At 36.6% G+C, this 23,138-nt stretch overlaps 1 protein-coding gene across 4 annotated transcripts in view; it reads right to left on the bottom strand.

Annotated features, from left to right (window-relative positions):
- Window positions 1-23,138, bottom strand: part of LOC115852212 (signal recognition particle subunit SRP54) — an 86,683-nt gene extending 63,545 nt beyond the window's left edge. The window contains exons 1-9 of one of the 4 annotated variants that reach the window (XM_070044957.1): window positions 22,889-23,136; window positions 21,131-21,279; window positions 17,749-17,885; window positions 14,428-14,538; window positions 11,881-11,972; window positions 10,825-10,909; window positions 6,802-6,906; window positions 5,932-5,998; window positions 5,797-5,854 (exon numbers count right to left, since the gene is read on the bottom strand). In XM_070044957.1, coding sequence (XP_069901058.1) covers window positions 5,797-5,854; window positions 5,932-5,998; window positions 6,802-6,906; window positions 10,825-10,909; window positions 11,881-11,972; window positions 14,428-14,505 — 485 coding nt within the window. In that variant the 5' untranslated portion in view covers window positions 14,506-14,538; window positions 17,749-17,885; window positions 21,131-21,279; window positions 22,889-23,136. Of the gene's footprint in view, window positions 1-5,796; window positions 5,855-5,931; window positions 5,999-6,801; window positions 6,907-10,824; window positions 10,910-11,880; window positions 11,973-14,427; window positions 14,539-17,748; window positions 17,886-21,130; window positions 21,280-22,888 lie in introns of all 4 variants that reach the window. The other 3 variants (XM_030854784.3, XM_060294745.2, XM_030854783.3) reach the window with 3 other exon arrangements.

Below are 23,138 nucleotides of genomic sequence, written 5' to 3'. Positions count from 1 at the left end.
ATGTAGTGTCTTCTTTTTCTCTTGTAATAGTCATTTTTAAGTCTATTTTTCCTGATTTGAGAATTGCTACTCTAGCTTTCTTTTGATTTCCATTTGCATGGAGTATCTCTTTCCATCCCCTCACTTTCAGTCTGTATGTGTCCCTAGGTCTGAAGTGGGTCTCTCGTAGACAGTATATATATGGGTCTTGTTTTTGCATCCATTTAGCCAGTCTATGTCTTTTGGTTGGAGCATTTAATCCATTTACATTTAAGGTAATTATTAATATGTATGTTACTATTACCATTTTTTTAAGTGTTTTGGGTTTGTTTTTGTTGGTCATTTCCTTCTCTTGTGTTTCCTGCCTAGAGAAGTTTTTAGCATTTGTTGTAAAGCTGGTTTAGTGGTGCTGAATTCTCTTAACTTTTGCTTGTCTGTAAAGGTTTTAATTTCTCCGTCAAATCTGAATGAGACTCTTGCTGGGTAGAGTAATCTTGGTTGTAGGTTTTTCCCTTTCATCACTTTAAATATGTCCTGCCAGTCCTTTCTGGCTTGCAGAGTTTCTGCTGAAAGATCAGCTGTTAACCTTACAGGGATTCCCTTGTATATTATTTGTTGATTTTCCCTTGCTTTTTTTTTTTTTTGCAGTACACGGGCCTGTCACTGTTGTGGCCTCTCCCGTTGTGGAGCACAGGCTCCGGACGCGCAGGTGCAGCGGCCATGGCTCACGGGCCCAGCCGCTCCGCGGCATGTGGGATCCTCCCGGACTGGGGCACGAACCCGTGTCCCCTGCATCGGCAGGCGGACTCTCAACCACTGCGCCATCAGGGAAGCCCCTCCCTTGCTGCTTTTAATATTTTTTCTTTGTATTTAATTTTTGATAGTTTGATTAATATGTGTCTTTGTGTGTTTCTCCTTGGGTTCATTCTGTATGGGACTCTCTGCACTTCCTGGACTTGATTGACTAATTTCCCATGTTAGGGAAGTTTTCAACTATAATCTCTTCAAATATTTTCTCAGTCCCTTTCTTTTTCTCTTCTTCTTTTGGGACCCCAATAATTCGAATGTTGTTGTGTTTAATGTTGTCCCAGAGGTCTCTGAGACTGTCCTGAATTCTTTTCATTTTTTTTCTTTATTCTGCTCTATGGAAGTTATTTCCACTATTTTATCTTCCAAGTCACTTATCCGTTCTTCTGCCTCAGTTATTCTGCTATTGATTCCTTCTGGAGAATTTTTAACTTCATTTATTGTGTTGTTCATCATTGTTTGCTCTTTAGTTCTTCTAGGTCCTTGTTAAACGTTTCTTGTATTTTCTCCATTCTGTTTCCAAGATTTTGGATCATCTTTACTATCATTACTCTGAATTCTTTTTCAGATAGCCTGTCTATTTCCTCTTCATTTGTTAGGTCTGGTGGGTTTTTACCTTGCTCCTTCATCTGCTGCATATTTCTCTGTCTTCTCATTTTGTTTAACTTACTGTATTTGGGGATATATCTTGGCAATTATAAATAATGCTGCTATGAACACTGGGGTACATGTATCTTTTCGAATTAGTGGGGTTTTTTTTCTAATGTATACCCAGGAGTGGAACTTCTGGGTCATATGGTAGTTCTACTTTTAGTTTTTTTTGTTTTGTTTTGTTTTCAGTACGTGGGCCTCTCATGTGGGCCTCTCACGTGGCTCAGCGGCCACGGCTCATGGGCCCAGCTGCTCCGCGGCATGTGGGATCTTCCCGGATGGGGGCACGAACCCATGTCCCCTGCATCAGCAGGCAGACTCTCAACCACTGTGCCACCAGGGAAGCCCAGGGGGAAACTTTTTGTTAACATTATATGTTTTTTTCATTTGACAGTATTGAACTGTATCAAAAGTTGCCAATAATCAAAAGAAGCCAAATTAAAATGAGATCCGTTTCTTGATTTTCAAGTTGAATAGAGTTTTGGTTTTTTTGTTTTTAATATTTATTTATTTATTTTTTTATTTTGGCTGTGCTGGGTCTTAGTTGTGGCACACAGGATCTTCGTTGTGGTGTGCAGGATCTTTTAGTTGTGGCATGTGGACTCTTAGTTTTGGCATGCTGACTTCTTAGTTGTGGCATGTGAACTCTTCATTATGGCATGCATGTGAGATCCAGTTCCTTGACCAGGGATCGAACCCAGGCGCCTTGTGTTGGGAGCTCAGAGTCTTAGCCAGTGGAAGTCCCAAATTAAATACAGTTTTAAGGATTGTGAAAGTGTAGTAAAATAGGAATGAAATTAAACTTTTGAGACATTTTCCTTTTAAAAACCAAAAGCCAAAATGATCAGACCATTTGATCCAATTTCAACTTGTAGGAGTATGTCATAACAATTTCACAGAAACAACATTACGTACTATTCATTTTGGCTATATTTTTAAGACCAAGAAGTTGGAAAACCTTAAATGGCCAACAGTAGGGCATTTATTTAATAAATGATAGCATAGCCATCTGATAGAATGCTACGTAACTTAAAAGTCATGTTTTACAAGAACATTTAATTATTTTATAAAATGCTTACAAAAGGATGGCTGTCATCAAAAAGAATACAAAAGACAAATGTTGGCGAGGAGAGAAGCGAATCCTTGTACACTGTTGGTAAGAATGTGAATTGGTGCAGCCGCTGTGGAAAACAGTATGGAGGTTTCTCAAAAAACTAAAAGTAGGGCTTCCCTAGTGGCGCAGTGGTTGAGAGTCAGCCTGCCGATGCAGGGGACACAGGTTTGTGCCCCAGTCCGGGAAGATCCCACATGCCGCGGAGGGGCTGGGCCCGTGAGCCATGGCCGCTGAGCCTGTGCGTCCGGAGCCTGTACTCCGTAACGGGAGAGGCCACAACAGTGAGAGGCCCGCGTACCGCAAAAAAAAAAAAAGTTTCCCCCTAAATTAACAACAAAAATCAAGTAGAAATACACTTAATAAGAATATATGTGATGATTCACTTTGTTATACAGCATAAACCAACACAACATTGTAAAGCAATTATAGTCCAATAAAGATGTTAAAAAAAAAAAAAGAATATATGTGAGCCTTAAATGAAGAAAACTATTATACTTAAGGGCAATTTTTTTTTAACAAAAAAGACATAGCAGGTTCCTGAATGGAACTATACATGTATAGTAAAGATGTCAGTTCTCCCCTCAATTAATTGGATTCACGGTAGTTCTAATCACAATTTTAGGAAGATTTTTCTTTCTAGAACTTGATTAAAAAAAATCCAAAATTTTCCCAGGAAAATAAGCAGGTGAAAGAAGCAATAAATGTTGAAAAAGAAGACAAAAATTAGCATTACCAGCTATTTTAAAATATGATTAAGAAGGACTTCCCTGGTGGCACAGTGGCTGAGAATCCACCTGCCAATGCAGGGGGCATGGGTTCTATCCCTGGTCCAGGAAGATCCCACATGCCACAGAGCAACTAAGCCTGTGTGCCACAACTACTTAGCCTGCGCTCTAGAGCCCACGAACCACATCTACTGAAGCCCATGTGCCTAGAGCCCATGCTCCACAACAAGAGAAGCCACCACAATGAAAAGCCCGCACACTGCAATGAAAAGCCCTCACACCACAACGAAGAGTAGCCCCCAATAGCCTCAACTAGAGAAAGTCCGTGTGCAGCAACGAAGACCCAATGCATGCAAATTAAAAAAAAAAAAGATAAAGATACTATTAAAATAAAACTTACAAATGTAGAAAGAAATATTATCAAAGATGTTCATAAGGGCATTGATTAATGGAATACAATGATGTCATAAAAAAGAATTATCTTAAACAGTATATTGCCCAGAATTATTAAGATCCCATTTTTTAAGTAAACATTTTAATGAAGTATAACATATATGTGGAAAAGCTGTACAATTATAAACTTGTTGAATTTTCACAAAGCAAACACACCCAGATCAAGAAAACAACATAATTAGCACCTCACTCCTTCCCAAGAGTAATAACTACCTTGTCATAAGATCCCATTTTTAATCAACTGTATAGTGGTACGTTTACATACAATAAAATGCACTATTTTTATTGTTCATTTTCACGAGCTTTGACAAATTTACACAACCCATATAACCACTACCAAAGCAATCAAGGTACAAAGCACATAAGAGTCCATTTCAGTTAAAAATTATCTATGTATGTCTGTGTATTTGTTTATATAGACACTGAAAAAAGCACAGATGGACATGCTACAAGCTGATAATTGGGAAGTGAAACTGCTAGTGCTTTCACTTCTTTAAAATTTTTAATTAAAATAGTGTTTTTTAAAAAAATAACAAATGATACTATAACAAACATATCTACCACCCCCCCAATAAATGCTAATATGTAAATTTAATATTGGAGATACAGTTCAAGTCCTCCCCCCAGCCCCATTTACTTCATCTCTCCTGGAGGAAACAATGACTGCTAATACTTTACTCCATATACGTAGTATCTTATTTAAGTTTACATAAGCAAAGGAGAGATTATTTAATAAACGGTACTGAGAATACTGGTTAAAAATCAATGCTCTGGCTTTGGCTGATAGTTCAAGTAATTATCAGCTAAATTATATCATTTGCAAATTGTGAACCCTAAAGGTACAGCTGTTTATTATCCCTTGATTTTTAAATCTATGTAAGAAAAAGTTCTTATCCTAAAAATAAAATTCCTAACATTATTCTTTAATCTACTTGCTAGAAATTATCATAAGAAAATAACTAAAAGGGCTTCCCTGGTGGCGCAGTGGCTGAGAGTCCACCTGCCGATGAAGGGGACATGGGTTCGTGCCCCGGTCCAGGAAGATCCCACATGCCGCGGAGTGGCTGGGCCCGTGAGCCATGGCCACTGTGCCTGCGCGTCCAGAGCCTGTGCTCCACAACGGGAGAGGCCACAACAGTGAGAGGCCCACGTACCGCAAAAAATAAAAAATAAAAAAATAACTAAAAGAGGGAATTCCTTGGTGGTCCAGTGGTTAGGACTCCACGCTTTCACTGTCAAGGGCCCAGGTTCAATCCCTGGTCAGAGAAGTAGTAAGATCCCGCATGCCATGTGGCATGGCCAAAACCAAACCAAAACAAAACAAAAAAACCACACTAAAAGAAAAAGAATTTAAATAAAGAACATACCATAGCTAAAGTTCACCAGTTTTCTTGGCCAGCCAAAAAGTAGAAAATAAAGACCAACAAAATGATATCATTCATTTAATTACCTCAAATTTTAGCTTCTTTAAGCTTTCTATATTAATAATCTTTTTATATTGATATTAATAACATTAAGAGAAATGCTATTCCCTCAAATAGGTCCTTCTAAATTCAATCTCGACTCGATTCTTTTAATTAGTCATTTTAACATATATAAACCACCTAATTGAACAGTAATGTAGCAAATGAAGGATAGCAACGATCAGAATCTCTGAGATAACTAAAGATCACAAAGCATTTTAGGATGATCAAACACAAACTTTCAAAGATGATGTACTAAAGAACAAGACAATATGGAATTCACCAGTGTGTTGAATGGAGGAATGCTTCAGATAGGTCTTAAACAACTGGAATAGAAGCAGAAGGATGCTGGAAAGCATGCAAGGCAGGATGATAAGTACAGGCAGAATTATAAACTAAACAACATCTGCTCTGATCTATCAGGCTGGGTCAGAAGAGTCATGTTACAATAATAAAAGATAACAATGTATTAATTATACCTCTACTTTGTTCCAGAAAGGATTTAAGCTTATAAGTATATATTAAAATGTGACCAGATAGCATTAAATAAAGTCAGACAGATAAGGTGAGACACATGAGTATAAAAATAAAAACTGGAACCCACCTTCCATAGAATGGAATTCTTGCTTTGGTTGCATTCTGTTTTAGTTGGTCAAAAGCCCCTATGAAATAGAGTTAATGAGTCCTCAAACTTGAAAATACAAATTTCAGAAACAATTTTCAAATTTGAACACAATACCTGCTCTGAATGTGTCTGCACATATCAAACAGGTCTTCCAACCTTTCCTCTGGTAGTAATATGCTAACTGGGAAAGGAAGATTTTAAAACTCAATAAATACAAATTTATTATACATGTAATTGTTTCTATTTACACTTGTTATTTACTTAAGGAGTAAAATAAAACTGCTCATATTCTCCTAAAAATAATATTATTAAATTCTGAGTATAGAAAATTTCCTAAAGAGTTTAAATTCTAAGTGCCATACAGTCACATTCGAAGGATATAAAATGATGAAGCAACAAATGATCACGGTAAAAAATGTTATTAACGTTAATTAAAAACAAACAATAACATAACCCTCTAAGAAATAATCCTTTCCTCTTTTTTTCTTTCTAAACTATACAAAGTTGAGGCTTGTGGAGTAAAATCTGGTAACAAAGTTGAGTTACCCAATTATGGAGGAAGGGGTGGTATAATGAATTTAAAATTAGCAAAAAGATATGCAAAATGAAGATTCATATGTATTACACTGGGTGAGACATTGTGAAAAGGGAGTCTTGAGCCATAGGAGATAAGGTAAACTTTCCACGTTCACTTCTCCAAAAATCATATCCTCATCTCCTTAAAGGACAGGAACAGTCTTTTTGGTAAAAGAAACAGCATAGTTATATAGAAGTCTACCATTCTTGCAAAAAGCTATCACAAGAAAGACTATGGGATTCTTTGCTCTTATCCTACAAAGAGCTATTACAAAAACATAATAGATACATCAAACAACACAAAATTTTAAAGGAACAATACTACAAATCCTGACTTTAACGTAAAACTTGATTTATACAAACATATCTTCTCCATGACTTTGTTTTTTTTAATTAAGTATAATTTACCTTTGAACATGTTGTTGTTTTACCACTCCCTTGCAATCCAACAAACATGATCACATTCTGTTTTCCTTTAGTGGGTGTCCATGCTTTAACTCCAGGGTCTACAAGCTACAAACCAAAAACAAAAATAAAAATAAAATCAGGTTAACCTATGCTTACATTCAAAACCCCTCTCCCCACAACTTTTAACTTGAAAAAGTAATTTATAGACATTTAAATATAAGCGGCAACCATAATCCTACCATTCTAATACAACTCTATTTCCCTTTGTACACACGTAGTGAAATTTAAAAATTTAAAATAGTACACTGTGAAGTCATAAGCAAGCCTATACTCCCAAACCAATTCAGAGGTAAGGATCTCAAAATATTTTTTAGAACAAGCTGGAGTGTGAATGTGAGACCAAGTTTGAGCCAAAGGAGCAATCTACAACAGCACTGCAGAAATATAAAATATATGTGCAGGCCACATATGAATTTTTAAATTTCTAGTAGTGACATTAAAAAAAGTAAAAACAAGTGATATTAATATTTTATTTAACTCAATATATCTAAAATATTATAATTCAACATGTAATCTATATTTAAAAATTAATAAAATATTTTATATTCCCTTTTGCCATGCTAGGTCTTAAAACTTGACATGTATCTCCTACTTACAGCACATCTCAATTTGAACTAGCCACATTACAAGTGCTCAATAACCACATGTGGCCAATGGCTACCATATTGGGACAGTACCTATCTTCATGTTCAATTTGACAAATGTTTATATATGAACAAAATTACAAATTACATGTGAAAGACTTTCCAGGTCAGTCAAATATTAAATTCTCCAATGCCAAAGATGTACTGTTCTATAAAGTTATTATATTTAAAGTGCTAGTAAAAAATAATCACTAATTTTATAATGACAATCAGTGGAAAATTAAGGCATTCATACATATATGGACAGTCCCCAAATAAACAAGCATGAGGCATTTTTAAAGTTCATTTAAAAAAATAATTCAGTTCCAAGTCAGTTGTTCGGAGCTTGAAACCTGTATCTCCATATGATAATAAAACCATAATAGTAGTTAATGTCCTAGGACCAGATGACATAGACCATATTTACAACTATGTGTAAATAAAGTTTTAATAGAACACAGACATGCCCATTCATTTACTGCTTTTGTGCTATAACACCAGACCTGAGTAGTTGCAACAGAGACCATATGACCCACAAAGCCAAAACTATTTGTTCTTAAGAGAAATTTGCTGAGCCCATGCTAGATGATACCATAAAGGTTACATAATCCATATTATACGTGAATTTCAAGGAAAGCCATGTGGTAGAAAAGGGAGGAAAAGAAAACACATTTTGTGATCTCCCTCCCAGGCACAGGGTTGAAATGAACAAAATCTATCTTAAACATAAATCCACTGCCCTTCCTCCTAGATCCTTTCAGAACACTAATGCGGCCCCATATTCACCTCCATTCTCTATATCCCATGGCAGAATCACTCAGCTCTCTATGAACCTACTATTTGCAACCTATAAGTTTTATTGAATAATGATTTTTCAAAATAAATATATCTTATCTTCCTCCTACATCCTAGAACAGCAGTACTGAACTTTCATACTCTATATTACATTAAAATCTGTTATTCTATCTTGGACTTTGAATCGATCTTATCCTGGTGCATGCTTTTGTAACATCATACATTAATCACTTAGAGAATATTGGTTCACTCAGGCAGCTCTTCCATTGTTGACACATTTCACTATACAACATCAAAACATTTTATTTATTAATATCAATAATGATCTCACTAGAAAAGTTAAATATTGGGACACTGTGACACTCATGGTGGAGATTCAAGCTTCTAGTTTTCACCAGAAAGCTGGAATTTCATTACTGGCTACAATACCGTTAGTTATTTGCCTTCAAGTGACAAGCTCACTTTATTTACTTTGGAGAAAATATCTGCCAAAGGCCCAAGTGTAAATAACCACAGATTATGTCTGTTGTTCATTCATGTAAAAATGGCATTCTATGAAAGAAGTGGCTAGCTCAGCTTGCAATCAAACAATTACACATTTGCTTTCCTCAAGACAACCATCAAATTTCAGTACACAGTAACAGGGCTTTCTGCATACTTCCCATTTCATCACACAAAATCTTATAAACACATGTGTATTCAAGGGTCAAGATTTAATACTACTAATAACCTCTACTGCTCCATCAAAGACATTCTTAAATGAAACTGGCTTTTTTTTTTCCTTCACTGCAAGTGTGTGGGAGGAAGGAGTTCAATGACTACTAGTATAGTTTGGTACCACTGCCTTGATTCATGCTAGGGAGTTTTACCCAGTGGTTTCACCCACCATTGCTTTTGCAGTAAAGAAGGCTGAAAAAACGCAAATAATGTCTTAGTGTTATTATGAAAACAGTTTTGGCCTTGCTTTTTACACCACTATCCTAGACCATGAGCTTCTGAGTATAAGGCCCAGTCTTTTTCATCTTTGTTATCAGCAGTATTTGGCATACTGCCTAGAATAAAGTAGGTACTCCGTAAAGCCATCTTAACAAAGCACCTGATGCTCCAGAATTGCCGAAAGATTCCAACCCCTAAAAATAAAAATGTTCACTCACCCTGTGCTGACCTCTGGTGTTAGAAGAAAAACAATCTGGAAATATTGTGAGGAGTTTGGAGATCAGACCTGGGTCTACCACTAACTGTCTTACTTTTCTCAACTGCAAACTGAGAAGGAAAACTGGATAAATTTCCTGACCTCTTTTAGGTTCTGAATTTCTTTTTTTTTTTTTTTTAATAAATATATTTATTTATTTTTGGATGCACTGGGTCTTCGTTGCTGCATGCGGGCTTTCTCTAGTTGAGGCGATCAGGGGCTACTCTTCCCTGGGGTGCGCGGGCTTCTCATTGCAGTGGCTTCCCTCATTGCGGAGCAGGCCTCTAGGCACGCGGGCTTCAGTAGTTGTGGCATGTGGGCTCAGTAGTTATGTCTCGTGGGCTCTAAAGCACAGGCTCAGTAGTTGTGGCTCACAGGCTTAGCTGCCCCATGGCAGGTGGGATCTTCCCAGACCAGGGCTCAAACCCGTGTCCCCGCATTGGCAGGCAGATTCTTAACCACTGCGCCACGAGGGAAAGTTAATTAGTCTACAGGACTAATTAGTCTACAGGACTTAATTAGTTAATTAAGTCCTTTAGACTAATTAATTAGACTTAATTAATTAGTCTACAGGACTAAACTGAAATGACACAACCATCCAAGGTACTAGACTTTTTCAAAGTACCAATCAGCTCTACTAGAACCAAAGGAGTTAAGTGAAACTATTCACACAACATAGGGAAAAATACTCGAGACCACTAGCAGATACCTGTTGCTCTTAAAAAATTTTTTTTAGTTCCTTTCTTTTTTTCCCCTATGACTGGACTCAAACATATTTTCTAAAGCTCTAAAACTCTCATCATAATTTTCACAACAGCAGCAGCAATATCAATTCTAAGGTGAGCAGGGCAATAGGCTATATTTACAACTTGCAAAATAAAACTTCACTAATTCAAAATTGCTTAAAATCTAGGCAAGAATAGGGATATTTGATCTTTTCAAAGGGACTTTTTGACACAATGAAAGTGTAGAAAAGAACTCTTGCCAAGAGTGACTTTCTGTACAAAAGCAAGACACTCAATAGGCAAAACTTGATATTAAAAGAGGATAAACTCAGAGAGGCTCTTCCATCAATTAATATATAGTGAAGTTTTACTTTTTGTAACTTGGCTTTGGCATTTTTTTGCAGGAGTAATACTGGCCTTCATACCTGTACTCAGAATTTTGTATTCAGGAAAGCCTATGATAAAAATAAGCCACTTCAGAAAAGTTAATAATCCTTCAATTAATATTTTTAATACAGATAAATATTCTATAAAAACACAAAAAAGTATTCTGAAATAGTATTACTGTTTGCAGTGCTAATGTAGTGAGTCTACAGAAAATCACAGCACAAGCTAGATATACTTTTACCTTCACAAGTTCTTTAAATACTGCGTGCTGAATCATTTTTCTTTTGTTAAGACCAGATGCCATCTCTTCAAGATCAATTGCAGACCTTCATGATGATGGTTTTTGAGGGTAGAAGGGGGAAAAGTCAGTTAAGGCACTCTAAAAAGAAAATTAGCTTTTGCCCCAAAGAATGTAAGAATATTCAATCATTCATATTAATAGTATTCTAATTAACATGCATACAATTACTACAGAGTCATAAGTCCATACCATAAAGAATTTACCATGAAATGTTAGATGTAAGACTTTTGTTAGTTTTTCAAGGCTTTCTTTTGAAAGTCCAAATATTAATTTGTCCTCATATTAATGTAAAGTATTGATTTTATTTTTCTGGCAGCATACAGAATTTATACATGTTTACACCTAGCAGAAAATAAGACTACTTCCTGTAGTGTAAATGCTTAAATGCTAGTAGTTCTTTATTTAGTACCCAGTCTGACAATATGAAAAGGAGGGATGGCCTGAGCATGACAAGGGCTAGGATTCAGGCAGCTAATCGAGATGCCCTCAATTATTCTATGTGCCCTGTCCCAGTCAGTGCCCCTCCCAATTAACACAATAACTGAGACCACACACGTTACTCCTTTATTCAAATATGGACAGAGAAACCAAAAGGGGACAAAAAAGAATATAATTCTCCAATAATAAAGGAGGCTGATTAATGTCATCTTTAGTCTGAAGAGGATTAAAATGGCACCACTTCTCTATGATGCATCTAAATTGTTAACAGGCTTTTCTATTAAAATACTATACAGTATACGATTGAATCCATTCAGATAAAGGAGTAGTAGAATGGAAAGAAATCCATAATTAAATGAAAGCCACATGTAGTTTATTCTTTGAACCATCATAATGGAAATGTACTATAAACAAAGTCTTCCAACATATGAGTTCTGTTATTTCCCAGTGCTGTATAGCAAAAACATTTCAAAATATGGCAGACTTTTCTAGTTAGCTCCTCATCCCAGTAAACTATGTTTAGTTTTGCCTGTTTTTTACTTGATTAATTTAACTTACTTTACATTTTCTCTTAGTTGCTTCACTAGTTTAATATTAACATCTGCTTCCAATAATGCTGTACATACTTCTTTTAGCATAGCATTTAACACCTGCAAGTAAATAAATAAAAACTTAAAATGCCCACTGTATCATTTAAACCATACAAAAACAATGATTGACCAGTCATCATATACTACCATAACTTAATATTAATAAAAACAATACTATACCATTGGGGGGCGGAAAGGTTTTCAGTTAGTCTTCGAGAGAGAATCTTACTAAATGTCTAGTCATTTTGTCAAAATAAGACATTTCAGGGAATTCCCTGATGGTCCAGTGGTTAGGACTCCGAGCTTCCACTGCAGGGGGCAGGGGTTCGATCCTTGGTAGGGGAACTAAGATCCCACAAGCCATGCAGCACGGCCAAAACAAAAGACATTCCACTTTGTTTTATTCAACCAGGTATTAACCGTCACAATTTTATCCCTACGTTAAAGTAATAATAGGAAAGACGATATACAAGCCAAAAAGTTACTACACAATACATGTTGCCATTGAAGTTTTCTATGTCGTTGAATTCCTGTTGCTGATATGCAGCACTGTATATTCACAACATCTGCTTAACTGGACTATCATGGAGGAAAATGTGACAAAAGAAAATGACTCAGTCTGACCTAGCAGCCTTACTACTTCCACTCAGAGCAGAGGAACAAAGTTGAAAAGGAAACTATCCTCCATTAATAACTCACTATCATCACATATTTGTTGAGGTGCAAGGCACTGTGGTTAAATGGTCACAAGCTATAAAATCTCTAAAAAAGATGAGCCCTTAGCTGCTCATGGAAATAACTGTTTACAGATTAGAATGTAAGCTCCGTGAGAATGGGAATTTTAGTCTACTTTGTTTACTGCTATAGCCCTGGTGCCAGCAAAAATGTTTGCAAAAATGTAGGCCCTCAATTACTTCTTTTTTGTTTTTTGTGGTACGCGGGCCTCTCACTGCTATGGCCTCTCCCATTGCAGAGCACAGGCTCCGGACGCACAGGCTCAGCGGCCATGGCTCACGGGCCCAGCCTCTCCGCGGCATGTGGGATCTTCCCGGACCGGGGCACGAACCCGTGTCCCCTGCATCGGCAGGCGGACTCTCAACCACTGCGCCACCAGGGAAGCCCCTCAATTACTTCTTGAATGAATTCTCATCATCAACTTCAGTCATATGTCATACAGCGGCTTATCAGATTTCTCTATCCCTCATTAAAGGGATTGATAAAAATGGAACTGATCTCTCATTAGAGGGATTTCTCCTTGTTAATTCCCTAGTAGCAAGTACCAAGAACAGAGAAACAACTGCCAATTCAAGCAACATCTGTTATTTTACTTCCTACCAATCTCTTCTCCCTGGTCTCTTTCTTATTTTCCTACCATAAACACAAACACCATAAGGGTTATGCAACAGGGAAAACTGTTTGGAAAGCTGTTGTTTTATTTGTTCAGAATTTCAAAGGCTAAACAATGGTTTAAATTATGGTTTATTACTTAATAATAATTATTAGAAAAAGCCTTGGAATTAGGAAAATTATAAAAATAGGAATTAGAAAAAAGGTTCTAATCCTGTTTCTTCCAATAAATAAACATGTGAAACTTGACTTTCCGTTGCTGTTAAATGAGAGGCTGGACTAGCCGAGCTCAAAGATGGTCCCCAAATTATTTAATTCCATTAGCTTATTAAAGTGTTGATATCGAATTCTATCTTAGAATTTTTTTAAACCTCCAAGTTAGAAAGTACTTTTTATCTATTATTTCATTTGATCCTTAAAATCATCTTGAAAGGTAAATGCTATTTTCTCATTTTATACATTAAGAAATCTGAAGCTGACTTGCTCAAATCTCTACCATTTGTTTAGTGGGATGCTAAACAAGGTCTTCTAAAACCAAATTCAGTACTTTCCCATTGGTACCACAAAATATAAAGTATACTATAATCTTCTTTTTTCAGTTGACAAACCATTAAGATACAATGTGTGGAGAAAACAATGGGAGAAAGAAATACCTTAAACTTAAAATAATAAAACCTGGAGGAAAAGTATTTTTCAGATACCATATAAGGAGTCAGCTTACAAAATTTCCAAAACAAATGAATGAGGATTACAGAGGAAGTGAATCACTGTAGCCAAGATGGAAATACTAGCCTTTTATAAGAATGCTAAATAAAAGTCAAAGAGAAAAGGTCAGATACATGCATGCCTAGTCAAGAAGCAGGATACTAAAGTTTTAGGCCTATGTCAAGAGAGAAAGCAAAAGTATATTTCCAGGCCTAAGCCATTTTCAAAATATAAAAGGTACATCATTATTACATGTAAGTTAAGGTGGTTTTTGTTTTGTTTTTTGGGGGGTAATTCATTACTGAAAGTTGAAATTAAGACAGTTGATTTCTCAATAAAAAACGCTATCTAGTGTATCCATTTCTGGGTTTTATCTACTGGTATTTACATAGAGATTACTAATCATCCACCTCCAATGCTAGTGATGATGTACAATCACATATATTTTACATATTTTACATACCTCTTCATTGATGATGGTGGCATTGCTCAATGAGCGTAATGCTGATGTTATTTTTCTTCCAAGGTCTGCTAGTACCATCCTGAAGACTTTAAGACGTGATTACAAGAAACTCTAGGAAGGAAAAAAATTAAAACATCTATAAACAATCAACACCAGTTCCCATAACTGAAGACTTCTAAAGAAGAGTTAGTTCAAATTAAAGTACTCTAGTGTTTAGATACTGTAACTTCAACTTCTATAGCTTCAACCTACATCTTCAATACTGTCAGGTCCAGAAGCTGAAGCTACCACTTGGTTATGATGGCTTATATTTGAATACCTAACTGGAATATTCTGTATGAATCAGCAAATTTAACATGTCAGATAATATGCTTTGAAGAAATGATGACATCTCAAATTAAATGTATTCATTTTGGACATACTTGTAAATATGAATAACTGACTGATGTGTTATGTACATTTTTAAATGAAAAAAAGGGTGAGAAAGACAAAGAAAGAAAAAGGTGAAATCTCCACCCAGGAATATTGCCTAATTAAAGGACAACTATTTTGATTTATGTTCTAAGTGAAAAAAAAAAAGTTTTAAAATTAGTAAATCACTTAACTTTTCATGCACATTGCATTATCTCATTTCATTCTTCTAAAAACTAAGGAAAGAGGTGTATTATTAAAAAGCTGTTCTTGATTCCCCAACTCTAAAACAAGATAACCTCTAAGGCCCCTTCCAGCTCTAAAATGTTACAGTTTTTATAAAATAGGTAGATGTACCTATTACACGTAAGTCAGGATGCAAGGACTCATGGATGGTAAGCAAGCAAATATGACTGGTATTTCCTGCCCTCAAGTTGCTTACCTACTAGCTAGCAAGACAAGGCACATGAATAGCAGCAAAATAAAGTGAATCTAGGAATTCCTCTGCCTGACTGCCTTCTAACTGGGACATAGGCTTTCTTCTGCCTTCAGACTCAAAATCAGCTCTTCCTGGGTCTCAAGCCTGCCAGACTGCTGACTAGAAATACCTGATGCAACTGAAAAAATGTACTTACCATAATTTTCTGTTTTTTACAATTACATGGTTACGTAAGCTGGAAGAGCAACCACTTCGTAGAAAAAATCCAGAACTTTTAACTTCTTATCCCATACTCATTATACCAAATTATCATCACATAAGTAAATATTCTTCAGGTAAGAGATAAGATTCAGTTATCTGATAGGTGTTTCAGTTTATCTCCTTTACCACTGCATTACCAGGAGTAATATAATCCTAATTATGACACCACAATTAGCTTTTTTAGAGATCATGTCATAAACAGATCATCCTCCATTTTATTTATTTATTTTTTCATCCTCCATTTTAAAAAGCTACACCAGTTAACTCTTATCTTCCCATGGTGACTGGCTCTTTTAAATTAAAAATTTAAAAAATTCTGTGAAGTTTTCCAATACAGTTTTCCTACGTAAGTACTTATTGGTAGCATATTTTAAAATATATTTGCCTGATTACAAAAACCTACACTTCAGTAGGGGAATAATATCTAATAATACCTTTTATTAATACAGTGTTTCCCCTGCAATTTCCAAGGATGTGTTTCTGAAAACTCTGGTATCAAAATTCCGTTCAAAACCTCAACGACTTCCCACTTCACGCAGAGGTAAAGTCCTCAGAATGGACTATAAGGCACTCTCCTCACCCTCCCCAGAGGATTCTGTTACTTGCTGCTGTTGCTACACATTTCCACCTCAGGGCCTTAGTACCAGATGGCATGCTCATACTCTGGTTAACTATATGGCTCCCTCCCTCATCTCTGTTGGACTGCTGTTGTCCAGATGCAACTTCTCAATGAGGCCTTCCCTCATCACCTGTTTAAAACTGCAGCCTCCCTTCTCTTCATTTTCTCTCATTGTTTTCTTACCAATTAACATGATTTACTTACAGCTAACCCCTGAACAAAGGGAGGTTAGTGGCACGGACCCCTTCCACAGAAAATCCACGCACTGCTATCTGTGCCTCAAAAACAAAGAAACTGACTCCACCCAAAGGCAGGAAGCGGAAACAGTTTGGATAGAATTGACTCAAATCCTAGTTCTTATGATTCCACATATTGTGATCTCTAATTGAACACAAACTTATCCCCACACTTAATTTAAAAGTCTGTAAAATGAAAATACAGGTACTATATTGAAAAAAATCTGCACATAGGTCTACCCACGCAGTTCAAACCCTTGTCGTCAAGGGTCAACTGTATATTATTTGCAGTCTAGCTCCCTCAACTGAAACATAAGTTGCATGAGGTCAGGGATTTTTGCCTCTTTTGCTCTCTTCTGTGGCTCAATGCTTTATTTATCTTCAGCCTATGTAGTAAGCCTTTAGTAAAAATGAACCTTATGGGTGAATGATGTATTTAAGACCTTAGGGAAAAAGCAAGACTAGGGAACCAAAGTCATGAAAGGCCTTACAAATATCTCTCAAAAGACCACTAAAATAAACCAATGAAGATAACATGACAAATCAAAAAAAAACAATGACCTAGATAATTGATATTGTACAATTAGTATTCATTTGCCTTATTTATTATAACTTTTCAGAATTTCCAACAAGATTCTTAAAAATTAACTTCGCCTTGTTCTAATACGCACACTAAAATACAAAATATCTTTTTTAATGTTAATAGCTAACCCTATATCTCAAATTGGAATAATTTACTGTTTAAGCACCCTCACTCAAAATTCTCTCTGCTAACTGAAAAGATTTATAGAAGTAATTATGTGTATACCTGTACTAGTTTCACAAAAGAAGAATCTCTACTTAGATGGCACTGTTGGAAAGGTAAGGGATTACTATATAGTACTTCATATAGTTTAACATCTATTATCTCATTCCACCCTCACAACAATTTTACCATATAAGCAGGTGAAGGAATGGAACAGCCATTCCCTACAAAAAAAGCATAATGACTTCCTACAGTCCCTTGGATACAGAGCCTTAGGTCCTAGAGTATGAATGATGGATGCTTTAGACGATACAGTTGAATACGCCTGCTGGCGAACTCCTGGGATGAATTTTGCTGCTGTACTACAAGAAAGGAAATCATATTTTGAAAGCAAAGATGCACATTCCTCTTCATAGAAGAGTAATAATTGCAATGTCCAGAAAGAACTGATAAGTACCACAGCAATCAGGACGTGCAAGGACTAATCTTGGCCCATCACATGTTCTTCTAACAGGAGTCTGGCTAAGAGTTGGATTGTGAGGTGATGGAAACAGTCTCAAGTTTGGGGTGCCCTAAATAAGTTAAGCACAGGGCCAAGTATCATACTTACCTGCTGCAGTGTGAAGTACTGGAAAGAGCATGGGCTTTGGAGTCTGACAAACTTGGATTCAAATCCCAGCTTTGTTACATACTGGCTGGGTTACTCTGGGCAAGTTACTTAATCTCTCTGAGCCTCACTTTCCTCACCTGCAAAATGGAGATAATACCATTATCAAGGTAGTTACCCTGAAAGGTTGTTGTGAGGATTAAATGAGACAATATGTATAAAACTGCCTGCAAGTGCACAGTATATTAACTATTATTTTCCTTCCTTTCTTGAATGATATCAATTGGCTCTCCCTATATCGTTAACTGAAGTGTGAGTAAACTGGAAATTTTCTGAACTCTACTAAAGTGACTGTCCCACTACCCAGGAATCACTCCCCCAGAATATTTAACATTTAGTGTGAATTACGTGTACCTGGTTATTATTCAATAGAAGCTGGAGTGTCCAAACAGCCACTTTTCTCTACATAAGCAATTAAAAATAATACTGCCAGAACCTTGCCCGATCTGAGATTATACAAACAGATCCTAACGATTAGAGATTCCAAATCTTATTATAATGAAAATGCCTATTAAAAAGTTCTTCTAAGCCCTAGTCAATGACTAACTTATTGGATCAATATTAGACTAAAGAACTAAATGTACAAATATACTATTATTAGTAAATGTCTTTAGAAAAATGACTTCTATATTATATACTTTTCTATAAACTAGTCAATAGCCCAAACCAATACTTGCTTTCCTGACGAAATATATATGTGTATATATATATATGTGTGTGTGTGTGTGTATATGTATATATTTTTTTAATTCTGCATAGCATATGTATTCATAGTCTAGAACCACAGAAAAGTAAACTATTTAACAAAGTGGACTATTGGTATTTTATTTGGTAAAATGATTATACCTGAATAACTAATATAATGTTAATGACTTTAAATTTAGGAATATTTTTTCATTGTGAATATACTTAGTCCTCTAAAGAAATAATTCACTTTTATGTTTTGTGATTACAAGAGGATACACATTTGTTATAAAAATTCAAACATTACAGAAACATTAAAGGTAGAAATATAATTCCCCTAACCCTACCCCCTCTTTTGCCCCCTGATAACCACCAATAATACTTTGGAATACATTCCTATAGATTTTATTTTTTATGCATATAATTTAGGCAAATTGTCATAAGAATTATGGTTTGGGGGGAATGAAGAGGAAAGAAGAAATGAGGGAAAATCTTTTGTAAATACGCTTGCTAACGCTAAAAGTATGCTTATACGCAAAAGCCAGATTACAAAACTGCATATATTGTATTTTGTATAAACTAATATCCAAAAAACGGCATTAGCCACGAAGGAAATGTAAATCAAAGGCACAATCAGACACCACTTGACCCACACTGAGATAGCTATAATAACAACTGTTGGTGAGAACATGGAGAAATCAGACCCTCGTACACTGCTGGTGAGAATGTAAAATGGTACAGCCCTTTGGAAGTCTGGCAATTCCTCCAAATTTTAAACACAGAGTTACTATATGACCCAGCAATTCCACTCCTAGGTACATGTGAGAAAAAGGAAGACACACATTCACACAAAGAATTGTACTTGAATGGTCATTAGCAATATTATTCATACTAGCCAAAAAGTGAAAAAGAGCCAAATATCCCTCAACTGATGAGTGGATAAATAAAATGTGGTATACCCACCAAATGGAATATTATTTGATAATAAAAAGAGATGAAGTACTGACACATGCTGCAACATGGATGAATCTTGAAAGTGTTATGCTAAATGAAAGAAACCAGTGACAAAAGAATATACATGATTCTACTTATATGAAATGTCCAGAAGAGAAAAATCTGTAAAGAAATAAAGTGGATTAATAGTTGCTTAGGGCCTGGGAAACGGGGGAAAATGAGGAGTGAGTGTTAGTGGGTATGGAGTTTCTTCATGGAGTGATGAAAATGTTCTAAAATTGATGGTGGTGATGGTTGTATAGCTCTGCAAATACACTATAGACCACTGAATTGTACCCTTTAGGTGAGCTGTATGGTATGTTAATTTTATTTCAGTAAAACTTTTAGAAAATAATAATATTTGTCACCTCTGGATCGTGAATAACTAGTAATTTTTATTTTCTAATTTATATCTTTTTGCAATTTTCAAGTTTTTGGTAATGACTATTATTTTTTGTTAAGGGGAAAATTAATTATTTTTCAAAATGCTCTGTGAGAATTAGAATGATATTATACTAGAGGTTGAGATGGAGTTGTGACTTTTATTCATTTTAGTCACTCATTAAACACCTACTATGTGCTCCAGGAATTGTACCAGCATGAGAAAAGTTCTAACTCCAAATCAATAAATTACATCAAGTTAACAAAGACAAGACTCCTCTGTTAATTTCAGAAGATAAATTATGCATCATACCACCACTGACTTCCCTGCCTTATTTTGCACCAAAGTAGTATCAGGAAATATTCTCTTTATTAAAATAATTGTTTTCGAATTTAAAACTCATTTTAATATTAAAAGGTATACCAAAAAATTCAATAAGCAACAATGCGTAATAACTCAAAAACACTGGGAATCAATTCTTTAAGATACTTTTTGGCTCTCAAGTCATTCATAAAAAGAATCTTTATGTAAACTGTTACCAAGAGGAAAATTAAAACAAAGTCAAAAGAATTCCTTGGAAATAGTTTGCCTTGAAGTTGAAATAAACACAGACTGAAAATATGGATGAGGAGGGATGAGGCATATGCCCAAGCGATGGGTAATTTCAGTGACATTCAGCTAACACCTGTCAGCTAAAAATTAAATACTCAATTAGAATCTCTAGGGATGGTAACATCACAAGATTATGGGGGAAGTGGCCTCATCTAAATTCATGATTAGGAGAGCAAAACAAAGCATCTACGTTTTGAAACACTTCACTGGCTATACTGATGTGCAGCCAGGGTTAATAATCACTGCATGAAGCAACACTCCTCAAGGGAAACAAGAGAATGAAACACCTGTTCTATAATTTAAAAATTAGAGACAATGTAGCAGATGCATTGAAGGGAGAGCAAGGAGACTATATACATTAAGCATACTCCAAAAGTCTATTCAAGAGATGTGGGCTTGAAGAACATGAGGGGAAGGGGCTCAAGCCAAGGGCTAACCATAAAGCAGAATTTATAGGACCTAATGACCAAATGGTTATGGAGAATGAAAGAGAAACAGAGGCAAAAATGACTCTAAGGCCTCTAGTTTGACTAACCAGGTGGCTAGTGATGCCATTAACCAATGAATGGAAGGCAAAAAGAGAAGCTGGTTTGAAAGTTAAAGAGTTAATACAGAGGGCTTCCCTGGTGGCGCAGTGGTTGAGAGTCCGCCTACCAATGCAGGGGACACGGGTTCGTGCCCCGGTCCTGGAAAATCCCACGTGCTGCGGAGCGGGTGGGCCCGTGAGCCATGGCCGCTGAGCCTGCGCGTCCGGAGCCTGTGCTCCGCAACCGGAGAGGCCACAACAGTGAGAGGCCCGCGTACTTCAAAAAAAAAAAAAAAAAAAAGGGTTAATAGAGAAATGATTCAAGGGGCTTTAAAGGTTATTTGTAATGTTCTTCTACTAGGTTGGATATTGAGTGTGCATTTTATTATCCTTTTAAAAACTGAACAAACAAATATCACAAAATTCAACTAAAACATGGGGCCAAAACTCAAAGATACACTAGGAATCCCTGCTTTTATGCACTTTTGTGCGTAGGACGTATGTCATTTAGAAAGGGAAAAAAAGGAAGGTGGAGAGAGTGAGTTTGGTTTTAGACCTATTGAATTTGCGGAAACTAAAGAACTATTTCATGAAACAGAGGCTAGAGAAAAAGATGTGGAAATGGTTGGCATACCAGGATAATACCATGGAAGTAGATGAGAGCATTTGGGTTAGAGCCATGGTGAAGGGCCAACCAAAAGGAGAAAGTCACCTAAGACTGAGAATAATCAAAAGGATAGAAGCTTTTACTAATTCCCTTTCCCTCTCCGAAGGCATTCAGAAGCAAATCAATTGAAAACAAAGAAAAGCGACCACTTAATGGGTATCTTACTGTATTCCAGTGGCAGGTCCAGAATTTCTAGACAGGTGGAGTTACAGGAGTAATCACTTTGAAGGAGGGCTTGAAGATGTTTTTGCACAGTACTTCATATTCGGTTGGAAAATACTAATTGATCAGATCAAAAAATCAAAGGAAAGAGGTTTGAGGGAAATATTTCCCCTCCCCTTTGGCACCACCACTGCTGTATTCTGGGCACTGTACCAAACACCTTACCTAATCTTTCATCCTCATACTAAGCTTATTAGGTAGATGAGGAAACTGAGGCTAGATCAGAATAACAACTTGCTCAGGGTCACAAATCTCCTTAAGTAGCACACTGTCATCTGTGTTCCCATAGCTCTCATGGCTCTTTATGCCTTACTAGAATTTCTCATTACTCATCTTGGTGTGATGTATATTTATCTGCCTCTCTCTCACCGTACTGTTAGCTCTTCAGTGCCAGGGTTCATGTCATTAATTTCTGTATCACTATAGCTAAGAATGAGTAAATATTTTGTTGAATGAAGCATATGAAAGAACTAGGTGATAATAGCATCCAGAACGCCAATAGGCGAAAGAGCTTCAGGAAATGGTTAGCAGCACCAAATGCTACGGAAAGAGCCATCAGTATACCTTAAGTCGTCAACGGCACTGAACTGGTATCCCTTATTCATTTTTGAAAGCCTACTATCGGCGGAACAATGTGTTAATTAGTCACAAGTTAACATGGAAAAATAAAATCTGGTACAAGTCAAAAGATTTTCGGAGAAGTAGCCACATCTAAATCCTTGATCACGACAGCAAAACAAAGTCAAGCCTGCAACTGCTTACGTTTAATTTGGTTCGGGTAAATCTGAAGACAATTTTAAAAGGGTCACAAGCGCATCTTTTAATAAAACTTCTGATGGGAGACACGAGATGAAAAAGAGCCAGCGCACCTCCGTCTCGGTGACGACAGCCGGTGGCCAAGGACGCCGACTCCCTCCAGTGTCTAGCCCCCTAGCAGGGTTAGGGCTGCCCCTAGCTGCTAGTCGGTAGTGTTGAGCGGGAAAAAGCCGACACTTACCGCAAAAGGTACCGCTACAGCCGTGACCCAAACGGGCCGGGGAGTCCTTCGCGAAGCCCCACGCCGTGGGAGAAAAACAACGAAAGCGGGGGTCAGACAGACAGGTGCTACCCCACATAAACTAGGGCCCCAGCGCCCAGCACCGCGACGCCAACTCCCACCAGCTGGAAGACCGATGACTGCCACCGAACCTTCCGCCCAATGTGGTAACGTCACCACACGGCGTAGTCCAGCCTTTCATGAAGAGGAT

The sequence above is a fragment of the Globicephala melas genome, chromosome 2 (genome assembly GCF_963455315.2).
Source record: "Globicephala melas chromosome 2, mGloMel1.2, whole genome shotgun sequence".
Taxonomy (NCBI): Eukaryota; Metazoa; Chordata; class Mammalia; order Artiodactyla; family Delphinidae; genus Globicephala; species Globicephala melas.
The sequence above is the reverse complement of the archived record's forward strand: the minus strand, read 5'-3'. Positions and strand labels throughout refer to the sequence as shown.